At 36.5% G+C, this 16336-nt stretch overlaps 1 protein-coding gene across 2 annotated transcripts in view; it reads left to right on the top strand.

Moving 5' to 3' along the window:
* Positions 1-16336, top strand: part of TAF2 (TATA-box binding protein associated factor 2) — a 95665-nt gene that overhangs the window by 55630 nt on the left and 23699 nt on the right. For both annotated transcript variants that reach the window (XM_043601641.1, XM_043601640.1), the window contains exon 22: positions 7782-7891. In XM_043601641.1, coding sequence (XP_043457576.1) covers positions 7782-7891 — 110 coding nt within the window. The remainder of the gene's footprint in view (positions 1-7781; positions 7892-16336) is intronic.

The raw sequence follows: 16336 nt of genomic DNA, 5'->3' as shown, positions 1-16336 counted from the left end.
AGATCATGACGTGAGCTGAGATCAAGAGTCAGAGGCTAACCGACTGAGCCACCCAGGTGCCCTACAGTCCCTCCAGTTAGAAACAAGAGCATAGACCTAGAGATGTTAATTATCTTCCTCAACTTTACATATAGGTTGGCAGAGAGTTTTCTTTTAATTTTTTTTTTCAACATTTATTTATTTTTGGGACAAAGAGACAGCATGAACGGGGGAGGGGCAGAGAGAGAGGGAGACACAGAATCGGAAACAGGCTCCAGGCTCTGAGCCATCAGCCCAGAGCCCGACGCGGGGCTCGAACTCACGGGCCGTGAGATCGTGACCTGGCTGAAGTCGGACGTTTAACCGACTGCGCCACCCAGGCGCCCCGAGAGTTTTCTTTTAAAAAGTCAAACTGCTTTCTAACCTCATTGAATTGCATCTGGGCATGAAGAGTCCCATCTAAGAGATTACAGCTCCCTAACAAAGACATTGTCTTTACCAACAGTTGTTTTTCAAGTTGGTTGTAACAGTGAGTTCTTGGTTAAGTCACCTTATTCAGTGGTTTATGTTTTACATTTCCCTTCCCACTTCCCTTCTCTCTCCCTCCCCTCTTTCTTCCCTAACCCCAACCCAACCCTAACTATTTCAGATGCTTATTATATACGTATCTTTGTATGAAGTTTTGCTGTTAATTATTTCATAGTTCTTGATTTGTGATGTAAATTGTAATTTAAGTGATTTTTCCTTGTGATTGAGGTGTACTAAAAGGTAAGGTTGACATGGACAAAAATACTCATCCATTCTAAGGTACATATTTATATAATAAATAAAAAAGAGGATAAGCAGGAAACCAGCCTCATCTCTTATCTGACAGAGTTCATGCATTTGAAAATTTATAAGATCCTATTGATAGCAGGTAGGAACAGAACTTATAAATACAGTATAAACAAAGCTCATCATGTATTCATTTCTGTTTTCAGTTCACAACATCAGAACTAACATTAAAGCGTGTATTTCTGAGATCAGGGAATTATGTTTTGAAGACCATTTTTAGCAGATTATAATACTATGTAATATTTAAAGTTGCCCTATTGTTAAATGATATGCTATGTGATTTAAATGATTGCTTTTGAAATACTGTTGTGAAACAGTGAAGAGCACTGTTATTTATAATCTGAACTGAAAATCTGTTTAAAGATGTATTTCATGATTATATTTGACATTTTTCTTCTTAGTTGATGTGATTCATTTATGTCATCAGTAGGGAACCTCTTAGCCTGTACTTAATATCATCTAGTCTGTAGTTATATTCTAGTTAAAAAATTCAGCACTTCTTTCAAAAATCTTTAATGTTAATGGTCAGAGGATTAGAAGTGTTACCATGTGGCAGTTAATGTATGTGTGTATTTTTTGGTATCTTGGGACATCTGTCTATATTTTTGTGTTTTCTTCTGTGTTTTTTATTTTTTAATTAATTTATTTATTTTGGGAGAGAGAGAGAGCTCACGTGCACACGAGCAGGGGAGAGGCAGAGAGAGAATCCCAAGCAGGCTGTGCAGTGTGCATTTTGAGAGAGAGGGAGCGTTGTCTGAAGTAGGGCTCAAACTCATGAACTGTGACATCATGACCTGAACCGAAGTCAAGACTCAGCTTAACCAACTGAGCCACCCAGCAGGCACCCCATCTTCTGTGTGTTTTATACTTTGAATAGGAACTCTATCCTTTTTTCTTTGTTCCCATCATTACTCTTTCTTTTTCTTTCTTTCTTTCTTTCTTTCTTTCTTTCTTTCTTTCTTTCTTTCTTTCTTTCTTTCTTTTAGATATAATTGACATAACGTTATGTTGGTTTGGGCATATAACATAATGATTCGATATTAGTAAATATTGGGAAATGATCACCATAATAAGTTAACCGCCGTCACTGTACATAGTTACACATTTTTTTTCTTGTGATGAGAACGTTTAGGATCTACTCTCTTAACTTTCAAATATGCAACACTATTGTCACCATGCTGTATAATACATCTTTATGACTTACAACTGGAGGTTTGTACTCTGATCTGCTTCATCCATTTTACCTCCCTTCACCCTGCAACCACCAATCTGTTGTATTACTTTTTCTTTAACTCGGTAAGTAACCATAATACAGATCTGCTATGTTCTGCCATATTTATCGGATAGAATTATTAAAGATAGGTAAGGGCTCCTGGGTGGCTCCATGAGTGAAACGTTCAGCTTTGGCTCAGGTCATGATCTCATGATTCGCGAGTTCAAGCCTGGTGTCAGGCTCTGCACTGCTTTCTTTCTTTCCCGCTTTCTTCCCCGCTTATACTCTCTCTCTCTCTCTCTCTCTCAAAATAAATAAAGATTTAAAAATTTTTTTTAATAGGTAAATTTTTTTTTAATTTAATTTTTTTCTCTTAAAATCAGTGGCATTACTCTCTCCTACCCCAAACACAGCATTTTGTTTTTATGGCCCTTGGTTGATTTTTAAACTCCTAATGATAAAATGGCCTTCAGTGAGAATTAAATTTTAAAAATGTATGTTGATTTTCTCTGTCATTATTATCATATATATCAGAATTACTGGTTTTGGTAGAATTAGATAAAACTGAAGAATTCTGGAGTGAAACCTTAAAGTCTGGAGGAAAAAAACCCCAGATTACCTGTAATTACTCCTTGATGCTTTAGAGGTGAACGTGAATATTGTTTCTACAAGGATGCATCTTTGATTCCCTGTACTAGGTAATGTCCCTCAAGTCATGATTGCCCATAAAATCCTACAGTTCTTCCTAACCTTAAGTAAAGAAATACTTGCAATATATGTGTTAATTTTATAGCTGGAAATCTTTGATTATCTTTGCCGCATGGGAATAGAAGTTCCAAAAAAACAGAGACCATGTTTCCTTTGGTCTCTGTTCTAGAACATAAGCATGGTGCCTTATATACATTTGATTCAGTACGTGTTAAACAAGTGATTGGATGCAGTTTTTTACTATTTCCTCTAATCATACAATTGGCTTTTTTCTAATCATATGTTTGTTTAAATGACGTCATATGTTAAAGAGAAGTGCTTTTATCTCTGTGTTGACAACTGTATATAGAAAAAAGCTTTAAGGTGTTTATTTTGAATTGTGTGGGGAAGTTCTCAGTCTTTCATGTTAGTTTGATGTTTTTATTTTTTTAATTTAAATCCAAGTTAGTTAACATACAGTGTAATAATGATTTCAGGAGTAGAATTTAGTGATTCATCACTTACATCTAACACCCAGTGCTCATCCCAGCAAGTGTCCTCCTTAATGCCCCTCACCCGTTTAGCCCATCCTCCCACCCAGCACCTCTCCAACAACCCTGTTTGTTCTCTGTATTTAAGAGTCTCTTATGGTTTGTCTTCCTCTCTGCTTTTATATTATTTTTGCTTCCCTTCCCTTATGTTCATCTGTTTTGTTTCTTAAATTCCACATATGAGTGAAATTATATACTTGCCTTTCTCTAACTGACCTACTTCATTTTGCTTAGCATAATAATACTCTACTTCCATCCACATTATTACAGATGGCAAGATTTCATTCTTTTTTTTAGCTGAGTAATATTCCATTGTATGTATGTATGTGTATGTACTTATGTATGTTTATACATACACACATACCAAATCTTTATTCATTTATTAGTCAATGGACATTTGGGCTCTGTCCATACGGCTATTGTTGATAGTACTGCTATAAACATTGGGGTTCATGTGCCCCTTCAAATCAGCAGTCCCGTATCCTTTGGATAAATACCTAGCAGTGCAATTGCTGGGTTTTCGGGTAGTTCTATTTTTAATTTTTTGAGGAACCTCCGTACTGTTTGTCAGAGTGGCTGCACCAGTTTGTGTTCCCATCAGCAGTGCAAAAGGGTTCCTCTTTTTCCACATCCTCACCAACATCTGTTGTTGCCTGAGTTGCTCATTTTAGCCATTCTGACAGGTGTGAGGTGGTATCTCATTGTGGTTTTGATTTGGATTTCCCTGATGAATGATGTTGAGCATTTTTTCATATGCCTTTTAGCCATCTGGATGTCTTCTTTGGGAAAGTGTCTATTCATATCTTCTGCCCATTTCTTCACTGGATTATATGTTTTTGGGGTGTTGAGTTTGATAAGTTCTTTATAGATTTTGGATACTAGCCCTTTATCTGATATGTCATTTGCAAATGTCTTCTCCCATTCTGTCGGCTGTCTTTAATTTTGCTGATTGTTTCCTTCGCTCTGCAAAAGCATTTTATCTTGATGGGGTTCCAATAGTTCATTTTTGCTTTTGTTTCCTTGCCTCTGGAGATATATCAAGTAAGAAGTTGCTGCATCCAAGGTCAGAGAGGTTGTTGCCTGTTTTCTTCTCTAGGATTTTGACGGTTTCCTGTCTTACATTTAGGTCTTTCATCTAAGAACCTAAGAAAGTGGTCCAGCTTCATTCTTCTGCATGTCGCTGTACAGTTTTCCCAACACCTCTTGCTGAAGAGGCTTTTTTCCATTGGATATTCTTTCCTGCTTTGTCAAAGATTAGTTGGCCATACATTTGGCAGTCCATTTCTGGGTTCCTTATTCTGTTCCATTGATCTATGGTCTGTTTTTGTGCCAGTACCATACTGTCTTGATACAGCTTTGTAATACAACTTGAACTCCAGAATTGTGATGTGTCCAGCTTTGATTTTCTTCTTCAGGATTGCTTTGCCTATTCAGAATCTTTTCTACTTCCATATAAATTTTAGGATTATTCTAGCTCTGTGAAGAATGCTAGTGTTATTTTCATAGGGATTACATTGAATGTGTAGATTGCTTTGGGGTAGTATCCACATTTTAACAATATTCTTCCAATCCATGAGCATGGATAGTTTGATGTTTTAAACGTAGTAATAGGGTTGTCCACTTTAATTGTATAGTTTTCTCTCAGTAAAAGATTTTTAGATTGTAGGTCAGTTCTTCATTAAGATATCTTGAGAACTAAACTAAATAAATGCACTTAAGTTAAGCTAGATATTCACCTGACAAATTACTAATACTTTTTTTCTTCATAAAGTTTGCTGTTCATTTTACAAGTTTGATAAGATAGAGAAATAATCTAGATGCATAATTGTTAAATAAATAAATCTGGGTGTACTATTTTTAAACTAAAATGAAGTTTACGTTTTTTAAAATTATAGTTCCCTTTCAGTGGGCATGACTTTTTAAAATACTCATATAAATTTGGAAAAATATCAAATCACATTAAGAAGAAAACTTTCAAAAAGCTTGTAATTATTTTAACCAGAAACACTTAACATTTTGGAGTTTTGTTTTACACTTATTTCTGTGCATGTATATACTTTTTACATTGATAGGAAGAACTACTATATTCTCATTATAATGGGTAGGGATTATATTTAAAATAACATGGAATGATATTATGGTTTTGGAATCAAGCATACATATGATTACAGCATATCACTTCCTCAAGAGACACACATATGTCCTGTGCTTTTTTCTCTTGAGAGATTTTGAGCATGTGTTTGGTTTTGATTTGACTCCATTTCTTATTGGTAGTGATTGGCAATAGATTGGACTAGCCTACCAGGAAAATTCTCAACTGTTTAAGGAAATAATAGGATGTTTTCGCTGCTATGAACTTGACATGATCCTATGACTTTCTCAAGATTTGCTTTAGATCTGTTCTAGTTGTCTGAAGCATATGCTTATTCTGAATTTTCATGTTTAATCTCTGTAAAATTAAGAACAAAATTCTCATTGTTTTCCCTTAAACCTATCTCCTCTGAGTATTGCTTTGGATGTTTTGTCATTTATAAATACTTTGTAAAAGCCTTTCTTCTGTTATCTAAACTTTATTTAAACTTCTATTATCTAAACTCTTCTATTATCTAAACTTCTATTATCTAAACTACTATTATCTAAACTTTTGTTTAGAGAAAAACAAAACTTTTGATGAAATGTTTAATTTGATGAAAGTAATATATGTACTGATCATTATTGCTCTTTTAGTGATCAAAGACATCCTCAGTGCACTCCTTACAATTCATTGGCTTGGCTGTCAAGGGTTTATAATGATCTGAGTAAATACCATAAAGTTCTATCAGTTGGGCCCTCCCACTTTGGTATTTGGGGTAGCTGGGAAAGCAGCCAGATAGAAACTTAAGTTTTCTTCTTAATGCAAATTAAAAGTATAACAGCATTAACATGCTCTAAAGAACAAACTCATCCATATTTTTAAAGATTATTTACCTGTAATACTGGTCTATTCTTATAGATAGATTTTGAGATCCTTAAGGATAGGAATTGTGTTTATTTATAAAGGTACAAAAATATGGATATGACATATCCATGAAGATAAATATCCCTTTCACATTACCCATCTGTAAATTACATCTATAATCCCATTTCACTTTTTGCTCTCATAGCTTTTCAATAGTCTTTTATACAGTCTTAAAATTTCAAAGCACTAAAAGATAGTAAAGAGAGTAAAAGATAGTAAAAGAGAGTCCATCTCTTTTAGTTTTATGGACATGAAATTGAAGCCAAAAGGGGTTAAGTGTCTTAAGCTGCAACCTAGTAGTTTCACTTGCTTCCCATTTCTTTTTTAAGTACAAATCCAGTTTGATGCCTTCCCACCAACAAATATAAAAACTTCCTGGGTTCACCATTAAGGTTTTGCTAATCTCATTTATAATTATAATCTAAGTTTCTTTCTTCTCCAGTTATATCCAAGCATCCCATTACTCCGTGGTCTTGAATCTCTTGAGCCCAGGCCTGGCTCTTATCCCTGCACTAAATGCTAGGCTATGGCCATAGCTTCCTTGCTTCTCCTTTTCTTTGTCTTTTTCTCTGGCATCTCCTACTCATAACACTGGACATTTTCTTTTTCCAATTTTGTTTTGGTCACATGTCCCTATTTTTAGAAGACTACAGAAGTGTTCAGGTAGCCTCTCACAAGAGGTAACTCTGAGTAGTGGAATTTCACTGTTACCCTCCATGAGGATACTTTTACTAATGAACTCTTCTAAATTTCAGCTCATTTTGAGGAAACCTTTTTGTGTGGTCTCCATATTTTAAATGCTTCTGCACATCTCCATGCTTTACAAAGATACCATAAGAATGAAGTTTATATTCATTTTATTATTTCAGTGTAGACTTCTTGGCCTGTATGTGATCTCCCCCCACCCCCCCACCATGTAAAGATTTTTCTATTTACTTACCAGTCTGTCTTTAAAAATTTTTCAAGGGATGGGGACATGGGTGGCTCAGTCAGTTAAGCATCCGACTCTTGATTTCTGCTCAGGTCATGATCTCACAGTTCGTGGGATCGAGCCCTGCGTTGCACTGGCAGTGTGGAGTCTCCTTGGGATTCTGTCTCCCTCTCTCTCTGCCCCTTCCCTTGTTCATGTGCACATGTGTGCTTTCTCTCTCTCTCAAAATTTAAAATAAACACTAAAATATATATATATATATTAAAAAAAATTCTAGGGAATATAAAATGTTCATTTTAGAAATGAATAGGAAAGGTTGGTTAGGAATACATAGAGTCAGTTTTAAAAGACCTCGTACATAAGGCCGTTTTAGAAAGAACAAACCCACTAGAATTTTTTTTAGTGGATTAACAATAGTAAATATTTAGGATGTTTAAGATAATGTCTTTGAAATGAAATTAAACTTAAACACAAAGGTAGATGTAAGAAGAGAGGATAAAATAGGAAGGAGGAACTACAGAAAATTTTTAAATGTGTTTCATGGTCAGCAAAAGTTTGCTGACATAAGATTCTATCTTTATCTTTCAGACATAAGATTCTAAACATGTTGACTAAGAACCCACCATTTACTAAGAACATGGAGTCTCCCTTATGTAATGAAGCCTTGGTAGATCAACTTTGGAAACTTATGAATTCTGGTGAGACAGCAGTAGCTTTTAAAAAATTTTTATTATTAGAATATTTTCATTTCACAACAGGTTTTCATACTTAAGGAACTATGGTTAATCTTTTGTCTTTTTTTTTTTTTTTTCTTTAAGAAGGATACTTATCACATCTTCCTTCACAGTGGTGAGCATGATAATATTTACTAAGGGTATATTCACTCATTTTGCCTCACAAGGTGGTTGAGGAAACAAAAATATTCATTTATGTGGAAGTATCCCAAATGTTCAAAGAGCTGTAAACATGAGTCTGCAAAGTATTATTATTGTTATTTTTATTTCAGAAGATTACACAGTGGAAAAATAGGTCTAGTGACCTTTCCCAGAGGTAACCAATTTCTTGTGTATCCTTTCAGGAACAGCACATGTTGTTATTGTTGTGCATGCTGGAGACCATGGTATCTCATCACAGTTTTGCTCTATTTGAATGAGGTCAAAGGGCAGGATAGCCTAATAGTGCTCTTCAGTACTAGACTCTGGAACCAGTTTGATGAGGGTCACATCTCAGCTGAATGATTTACTCAGTGTGACTTGTCTAAGCCTTTGGTTTTCTGTTTATGAAATGGAGATGATGGTACCTACTTCTGCACACTGAAAATTAAATGAGTTAATATTTGTAAAGCACAGTGTATTCATATCAAGTGCCCAAAATGTTGTTAAATTTATGTAGTGATGACATCATTATGCTTCTCAAATATTTGAGCTGTATGTAGTTCCTATTTTGTAAGTCTTTCATATTCTTTGCCAATTGAATTTTTTGGTCTTTTCCAATTGACTTGTAAATGTTGTATATATTTAAAGAAAATTTGCCTTATGGCTCTGATGTGTTGAAATTGGATTACTGGTTTTGGTTTAAAATTCAGTTAAAAGGTAAATTTAACTGTTCTAGATAGATGGTGAGAGAGCAGTTGCTATTCTAGTATGTGTGTTACTTCACCTTCTCCTTACAATATTGGAAAATAACATGTCCTACCTGTTTTATTAGTGGCTACTTCACTAAATCACAACTAAATACCAAGTTCTGGTTCTTGAAAAAAAATTACTTACCAGCATTGTGATGTTAAGTAATTGCACGACTTCTGTCCCTCAATTTCATAATCATAGTGCAGTGCCCCAAGTAAAGACACCATAGTAGATATTTCGTTGAAATACAGTTGTATGGAACTTGTCCTCAGAGTATTTGGAAAACAGCACATAAACCAGTTTATATGATAAAGCTAAATTATTTTTCTAATGGTTTCCGTAATCCCTAGGAAAATGTTTACATGGTGTTTTATTTATATTTTGCTACTTGTGGTCACACTGAAGACTGTTATGATTACTGTCATTTAGATCCAGGGGATGAACACAAGGTCAGGAACTTGTAAAGGATTATTTAACAGTTAATATGTAGCACAAACTATACTGTGTTGAATGTATTCTTTAAAAAAATTTTTTTTAACGTTTATTTATTTATTTATTTATTTTTTAAATTTTTTTTTTTTTCAACGTTTATTTATTTTTGCGACAGAGAGAGACAGAGCATGAACCGGGGAGGGGCAGAGAGAGAGGGAGACACAGAATCGGAAACAGGCTCCAGGCTCTGAGCCAACAGCCCAGAGCCCGACGCGGGGCTCGAACTCGCGGACCGCGAGATCGTGACCTGGCTGAAGTCGGACGCTCAATCGACTGCGCCACCCAGGCGCCCCTACGTTTATTTATTTTTGAGGCAGACATAGAGTGTGAGCGGGGGTGGGGCAGAGAGAGGGAGACACAGAATCCGAATCAGGCTCCAGGCTCTGAGCTGTCAGCACAGAACCCGATGTGAGGCTCGAACTCACGAACCACAGGATCATGACCTCCGCCGAAGTCGGAGGCTTAACCGACTGAGACACCTAGGCACCCCAGTGTGTTAAATATATTCTTAACAAGAGTGCTTGATTCCACGACTGAGATGGATTGTAACTTTGAGGAAGGCATAATGAAATACAAAGAATCTTACCACCGTCTAAGGAAGATTTCTTGAACAAAATAAATATACATTAAGATTAATGGAACAATTCTTTAAGACATTTGAAGCCCATTGGAAGGTTGTGGTTATACAAATTCAAGCTCTGATTGATGCTTAGTATTTAATTTTGATAGTGTTCACTGTGAAACACAGTTGCTGCTTTGGGTTGGAATTTTCTATGACAGTAATGTAAACAAAACAGATCTGTGAGGTTGTGGTCATAAACAATTTACTGCTCAGCTCTTCAGAGCTATAAATTAGATGGGAGCAACAGTGGGAGTGGTGTGAATAGTTGGGAGAGGTTTTTTGTTTTGTTTTTTAGTGTTTCGGGAGAACATTGGACGTTGGGGGACAGTGGTTAGAGGATTGCTCATTTCCCTTCCACACCTGAGCCTCTGAGATACATGAATGAATCCGATCTAGGAAATCCCCTTTTTTGCTTAATTTTTAAAATTTCTTTTTTAAAAATTATAATGGTAATATAATCATGTTACACAGTTTTATCTGAACAAAAAGAAGAAACAGTATATTTGGCCTGTAGGGAAAAAATGTTGTGCGTAGTTTTAATGAAGGTTTAAAAATAGCATTCTATCATAATAATTTTTCATATTACTACGTTATCTTCTTACTAGTAATCGTTTTAAGAAATTATAATGAGAATTCTTTTGTAACAAGGAGGTAGGCCATCATCTAAGTCCTTAAACCTGCTGAACTCTGTCTGCCCCTCACTCCCTATTGGGGCTCCTGGGTTATATGGTCATTTGAGATAAACATTATCTTGATTTACATATGGAGAACAAACTGTAGACAGTAGGGGTTTAATTAAATACATTTATTTATTTCTGTCCTATTCCAAACTGGATTTGAGATGTCTTGACTTTGCATAGTTATATAATTTGGTGAACCCATTTGAAGTAGCATAGGGAGACAGTACCATGGCAGTTAAGAAAAGATCATCTTAGAATAGGTGGTCATCAGATGCTTTTGAAGAATCAAAGTTTGCTTGCTTAGCTGGTTTCAGAAATTTCTCAGTAAGATAGTAATTTTGGTAGGATACATAGTATTAGAATTTTGAAAATTGTGGGGCACTTGGATGGCTCAGTCGGTTAAGCATCTGACTTCAGCTCAGATTATGATCTTGCGGTTTACGAGTTCGAGCCCCACATCAGACTCTCTGCTGACAGCTCAGAGCCTGGAGCCTGCTTCAGATTCTGTCTCTCTCTCTCTCTCTGTCCCTCCCCCTACCTCACGCTCTGTCTCCCTCTCTCAAAAATAAATAAAAACATAGCCAAAAAATTTTTTTAGAAAAAATAATTTTTAGAAAAAATATTTTGAAAATTGAAATTTGAGAATAAGACTAATTATATGAACTTCTATTCATGTTCTTTTTTCTTTCATCTATCACTCAATGAATATTAGTAATACTCTTTTTAGAAATATACTAGGGAGACTTAGAGCTGACAGTTACCAAGAGGGACACCTGGTAACTGAGTCATTCTAATGGCCATGTGCTGGAAGCAAGGTTCCCAGACTTCTGTTTTTGAGATCCTAGACTGACTGCCTGGTGTCTAAGACTCTCTGCTTGGTGTATGGTAGCTCCACTTAGCCTTATGTTCTGGGTGCTGCTCTGGTATCATCCCAACGGTTTTGTTTTAAAGCTTCATTTATTTTTTTTTAATAAAAAAAATTTTTTAAGTTTGTTTATTTTGAGAGAGGTAGAGTGTGTGTGTGTGCGTGTGTGTGTGCATGCATGGGTGCGTGCAAGTGGGAGAGGGGCAGAGATAGAATCCCAAGCAGGCTCTGTGCTGCTAGCACAGAGCCATTGGGGGGCTCCAACTCACCAACCAGGAGATTATGACCTCAGCTGAGATCAAGAGTCAGCAGCTTAACCTGTTGAGCCACCCAGGTGCCCTCAACAGTTTTTGTTTCAAAGGTACGCACACACACACACACAGAGCTATCTATGTATGTACACATACGTACAGACATCAAATATCTTACCCCATTTTTTAGTTTAATTTTCCCCTGTAACTTTTTCTCCCCAAACTTTTGTTTTTAAATTTTTCAAAGTTTAGGGGCACCTGGGTGGCTCAGTCGGTTAAGTGTCCAACTTTGGCTCAAGCCATGATCTCATGGTTTGTGAGTTCAAGCCCTACACTGGGCTCTGCACTGACAGTGCGGAGCCTCCCTGGGATTCTCTCTCAGTCTCTCTCTCTCTGCTCCTCCCAACTCACTTGCACATGTGTGTGCTCTCTCTCAAAATAAACTTTAAAAAAAAATTTACAAAGCTTAGAAAAATCATAAGAATAGTACAGTGAATGGCTGTGTATTTTCATCTTGGGTTATTAGTTGTTAACTTTTTACCATATTTACTTTGTTTCTTTTCCCTTTCTTTCTTTATACATACCTCTTTTTTTCCTGAATTGTTTGAAAGTAAGTTGTATCATGATGCTATTCCCAAAATACTTTAGTGTATATTCCTATGAATAAGGACAATCCTCAATATCGTTAACACACCCTACTCCAATATATATCTGATATTCAGATTTCTTTGTCTCCCAAAATGTCCTTGTAGTTCCCATATAGCTTTTACAATAATAATGTTCCTCATAAAGAGTAAACATTTTTAAACAAACATCTTTCACATTATATGATCTTTGTTCCTAGTGGCTTTAAGAATCTTAATTAGGTTGTTTTTTTTTAAATTTTTTTTTGAGAGACAGCACGTGTACACTTTCAGGGGAGGGGCAGAGAGAGAGGAAGACAGAGAATCCTAAGCAAGTTCCGTGCTGCCAGCGCAGAGCCTGTCACAGGGCTTGATCCCATGAACTATGAGATCATGGTCTGAGTTGAAATCAAGAGTTGGATGCTTAACCGACTGAGCCACCCAGGTGCTCCTAAGTAGATTTATTTTTAATCAAAAGTATCACATTGTTCACGGGCAGTTCTTTTTAAAGGCTTCAGGTATTCATTTATTTATCATTTCTTGAGCACCAATTTGCCACTGTACTGTGTTTTGTGTGTATCAGATACTTTGTGTTAACTTAGTGTACTAGAAAGAGAGGCATAGGAACAGATAAATTATAATACAAATAGATAGTTACTGAAATAAAGCGAAGAGCAAAGTACTCTAGAAACCTGAAGAACAGAACCATGAGCCCTGCCTGGAATGGCAGAATGTTCATGGGGTAGTGACATCTCTTGAAGAGTGCAAAAGAGTTTGCCACACGAGAAAGACATTTTAGGTAAGTCTCAAGTTCTGAAAGGATGTTTGACAGATGGTATTATCTGGAAAAATAGATTAGGATGCAAAAGTGAAAGGCTTTAGGAGTTGACATTTTATTTATCCTGTATACAGTGGGGAACAGGTGGAGTTATGACCTGACTGGCTTCTATTAGATGTATATATTTGTTTCCACACAATGATTTTCCTTTCCCAACAAAAAAGGCTTTAAAATTCAGAACATATGAGATCCTACCTTTAATAGCTTTCTGTAAGATACTGGATTATAGACCAACATGATAATAATTTAAAAAAATACATTTAAAAATTAAAAACTTAGGAATTGGAGATTTTTACTGGTGCTTTACATTTCATTTAAAATATAAGTGCTTTCTCAAGTTTTACCTGTTAAACAGTGTTTTTTCATTTCTTAAGATAGAAGCCTGCATTGAAGAGATTGTATATTATTATGAAGGAAATTTTAGCTGTTACTCCCAAGCTGCTCTTTAGTGTTCGTCACATTACTGTAAGAATGACATGAAAACTTTTATGTAATTACTCAGGACATTGATGGCTGTTTACATCATACTTTCTAGTGTTTGGAAGTGTACAGCTAAACTCAAGGGGTAGAATGAAGGACAACTTCTAATTCAGTTTGGTGGGATTTGCCAAGTTTCAGAGTAAGAAAATAGACAATTTTGATATTAACATCGGAAGATTTCAAAGTTCTCCCCCTCTGTGTTTCTCCCGTAGAACACTCCTTGCTAGGAATAGGAATGGTCAAGAAAATGAAAACATATTAATGCATTTTTTTGTAGGAAATTACATATATATACACACACATGGATATGAATGAAATGTTTTCACTCAGTGTAATATGCATGGAGAGATCAGGACAGAACTAACCTGTGGCAGTTGTATTTGTCTGGCCCAACTCTTTAAAAATGTCCAAGCTTCTTTCATCTGTAAGAAATGCTGGGCTTTTGGAAAACAAAGGTTTCAAAGTGAGCTTTCTTCTTAGCAGCTTTTTATCTTAATTAGCTTTAGTAAGCAATGACTTCAGGAAATGAAGAGATGCTCTTTTTAAAAGGCTCAGATTTGCTGGTTTGGGGGTTGTCTTTAAGATACTTTATGATATGAATAGACAGCGTTAGTACTGGGTTCCTGCTTTCTTCATGAGTGTTCTCCTTCCGTCTCAAGTAAGCACGGTGGGTCCCAAAGTGTAACTACTAGTGAGGACGGAGCAGTCCACGTCTTAACTTGAGAGAAGAGAAGAATGTTGTTTTCACACATGTGAGGATTCCTTGCCATTTAAGTGGTTGGGACCATTTCAGCTAGAAGTTCTTCAAAATGCTGTCACTGAGGACAGAAATCAGGAGTTATTTCAGGGCCTCTTACTAAGGAATGGAAATCATTGCTTTCAAATCATAGAATTTTGACCTGTGGGGATATTAAACACCATCTCCGTTCAGTGCTCTCATTCTAGGGCCCACCTCCTGACGTGCCCAGGATCACAGAGCTAACATAATTTGGCAGAAGTGTTTTCCTCACTATACCACTGAACTTAATTGCACTACAAATAATGACAACCATTTTAAGATTTTATTTCATGATTTTAAAATGTGATGGAGCTTTGATCTTTTTTTCTCTTTTGTAATTTTAACAGAAGTACTGCTATTCATTTTTTAGCTCCCTCTTACGAGCCCTAAATTTTCATTTTACAAATCAATTTTTTTTAATATGAAATTTATTGTCAAATTGGTTTCCATACAACACCCAGTGCTCATCCCAACAGGTGCCCTCCTCAACACCCATCACCCACCCTCCCCTGCCTCCCACCCCCCATCAACCCTCAGTTTGTTCTCAGTTTTTAAGAGTCTCTTATGGTTTGGCTCCCTCCCTCTCTAAGCTTTTTTTTTTTTTTCCTTCCCCTCCCCCATGGTCTTCTGTTAAGTTTCTCAGGATCCACATAAGAGTGAAAACATACGGTATCTTTCTCTCTATGACTTATTTCACTTAGCATAACACTCTCCAGTTCCATCCACGTTGCTACAAAAGGCCATATTTCATTCTTTCTCATGGCCACGTGGTATTCCATTGTGTATATAAACCACGATTTCTTTATCCATTCATCAGTTGATGGACATTTAGGCTCTTTCCATAATTTGGCTATTGTTGAAAGTGCTGCTATAAACGTTGGGATACAATGGGGTACAAGTCTCCCTATGCATCAGCATTCCTGTATCCCTTGGGTAAATTCCTAGCAGTGCTATTGCTGGGTCATAAGGTAGATCTGTTTTTAATTTTTTGAGGAACCTCCACACTGCTTTCCAGAGCGGCTGCACCAGTTTGCATTCCCACCAACAGTGCAAGAAGGTTCCCGTTTCTCCACATCCTCACCAGCATCTTTAGTCTCCTGATTTGTTCATTTTAGCCACTCTGACTGGCATGAGGTGGTATCTGAGTGTGGTTTTGATTTGTATTTCCCTGATGAGGAGCGACGTTGAGCAACTTTTCATGTGCCTGTTGGCCATCCGGATGTCTTCTTTAGAGAAGTGTCTATTCATGTTTTCTGCCCATTTCTTTACTGGATTATTTGTTTTTCGGGTGTGGAGTTTGGTGAGCTCTTTATAGGTTTTGGATACTAGCCCATTGTCCAATATGTCATTTGCAAATATCTTTTCCCATTCCGTTGGTTGCCTTTTAGTTTTGTTGATTGTTTCCTTTGCTGTGCAGAAGCATTTTATCTTGATGAAGTCCCAGTAGTTCATTTTTGCTTTTAATTCCCTTGCCTTTGGGGATGTGTCAAGTAAGAAATTGCTGCACCTGAGGTCAGAGAGGTTTTTTTCTGCTTTCTCCTCTAGGATTTTGATGGTTTCCTGTCTCACATTCAGGCCCTTTATCCATTTTGAGTTTATTTTTGTGAATGGTGTGAGAAAGTGGTCTAGTTTCATCCTTCTGCCTGTTGCTGTCCAGTTCTCCCAGCACCATTTGTTAAGGAGACTGTCTTTTTGCCATTGGATATTCTTTCCTGCTTTGTCAAAGATTAGTTGGCCATACGTTTGTGAGTGTAATTCTGGGGTTTCTATTCTATTCCATTGGTCTATGTGTCTCTTTTTGTGCCAATACCATGGTGTCTTGATGATTACAGCTTTGTAGTAGAGGCTAAAGTCTGGGATTGTGATGCCTCCTGCTTTGGTCTTCTTCA

Source organism: Prionailurus bengalensis, chromosome F2 (assembly GCF_016509475.1).
Source record: "Prionailurus bengalensis isolate Pbe53 chromosome F2, Fcat_Pben_1.1_paternal_pri, whole genome shotgun sequence".
In the NCBI taxonomy this organism is placed as follows: domain Eukaryota; kingdom Metazoa; phylum Chordata; class Mammalia; order Carnivora; family Felidae; genus Prionailurus; species Prionailurus bengalensis.
The sequence above is the reverse complement of the archived record's forward strand: the minus strand, read 5'-3'. Positions and strand labels throughout refer to the sequence as shown.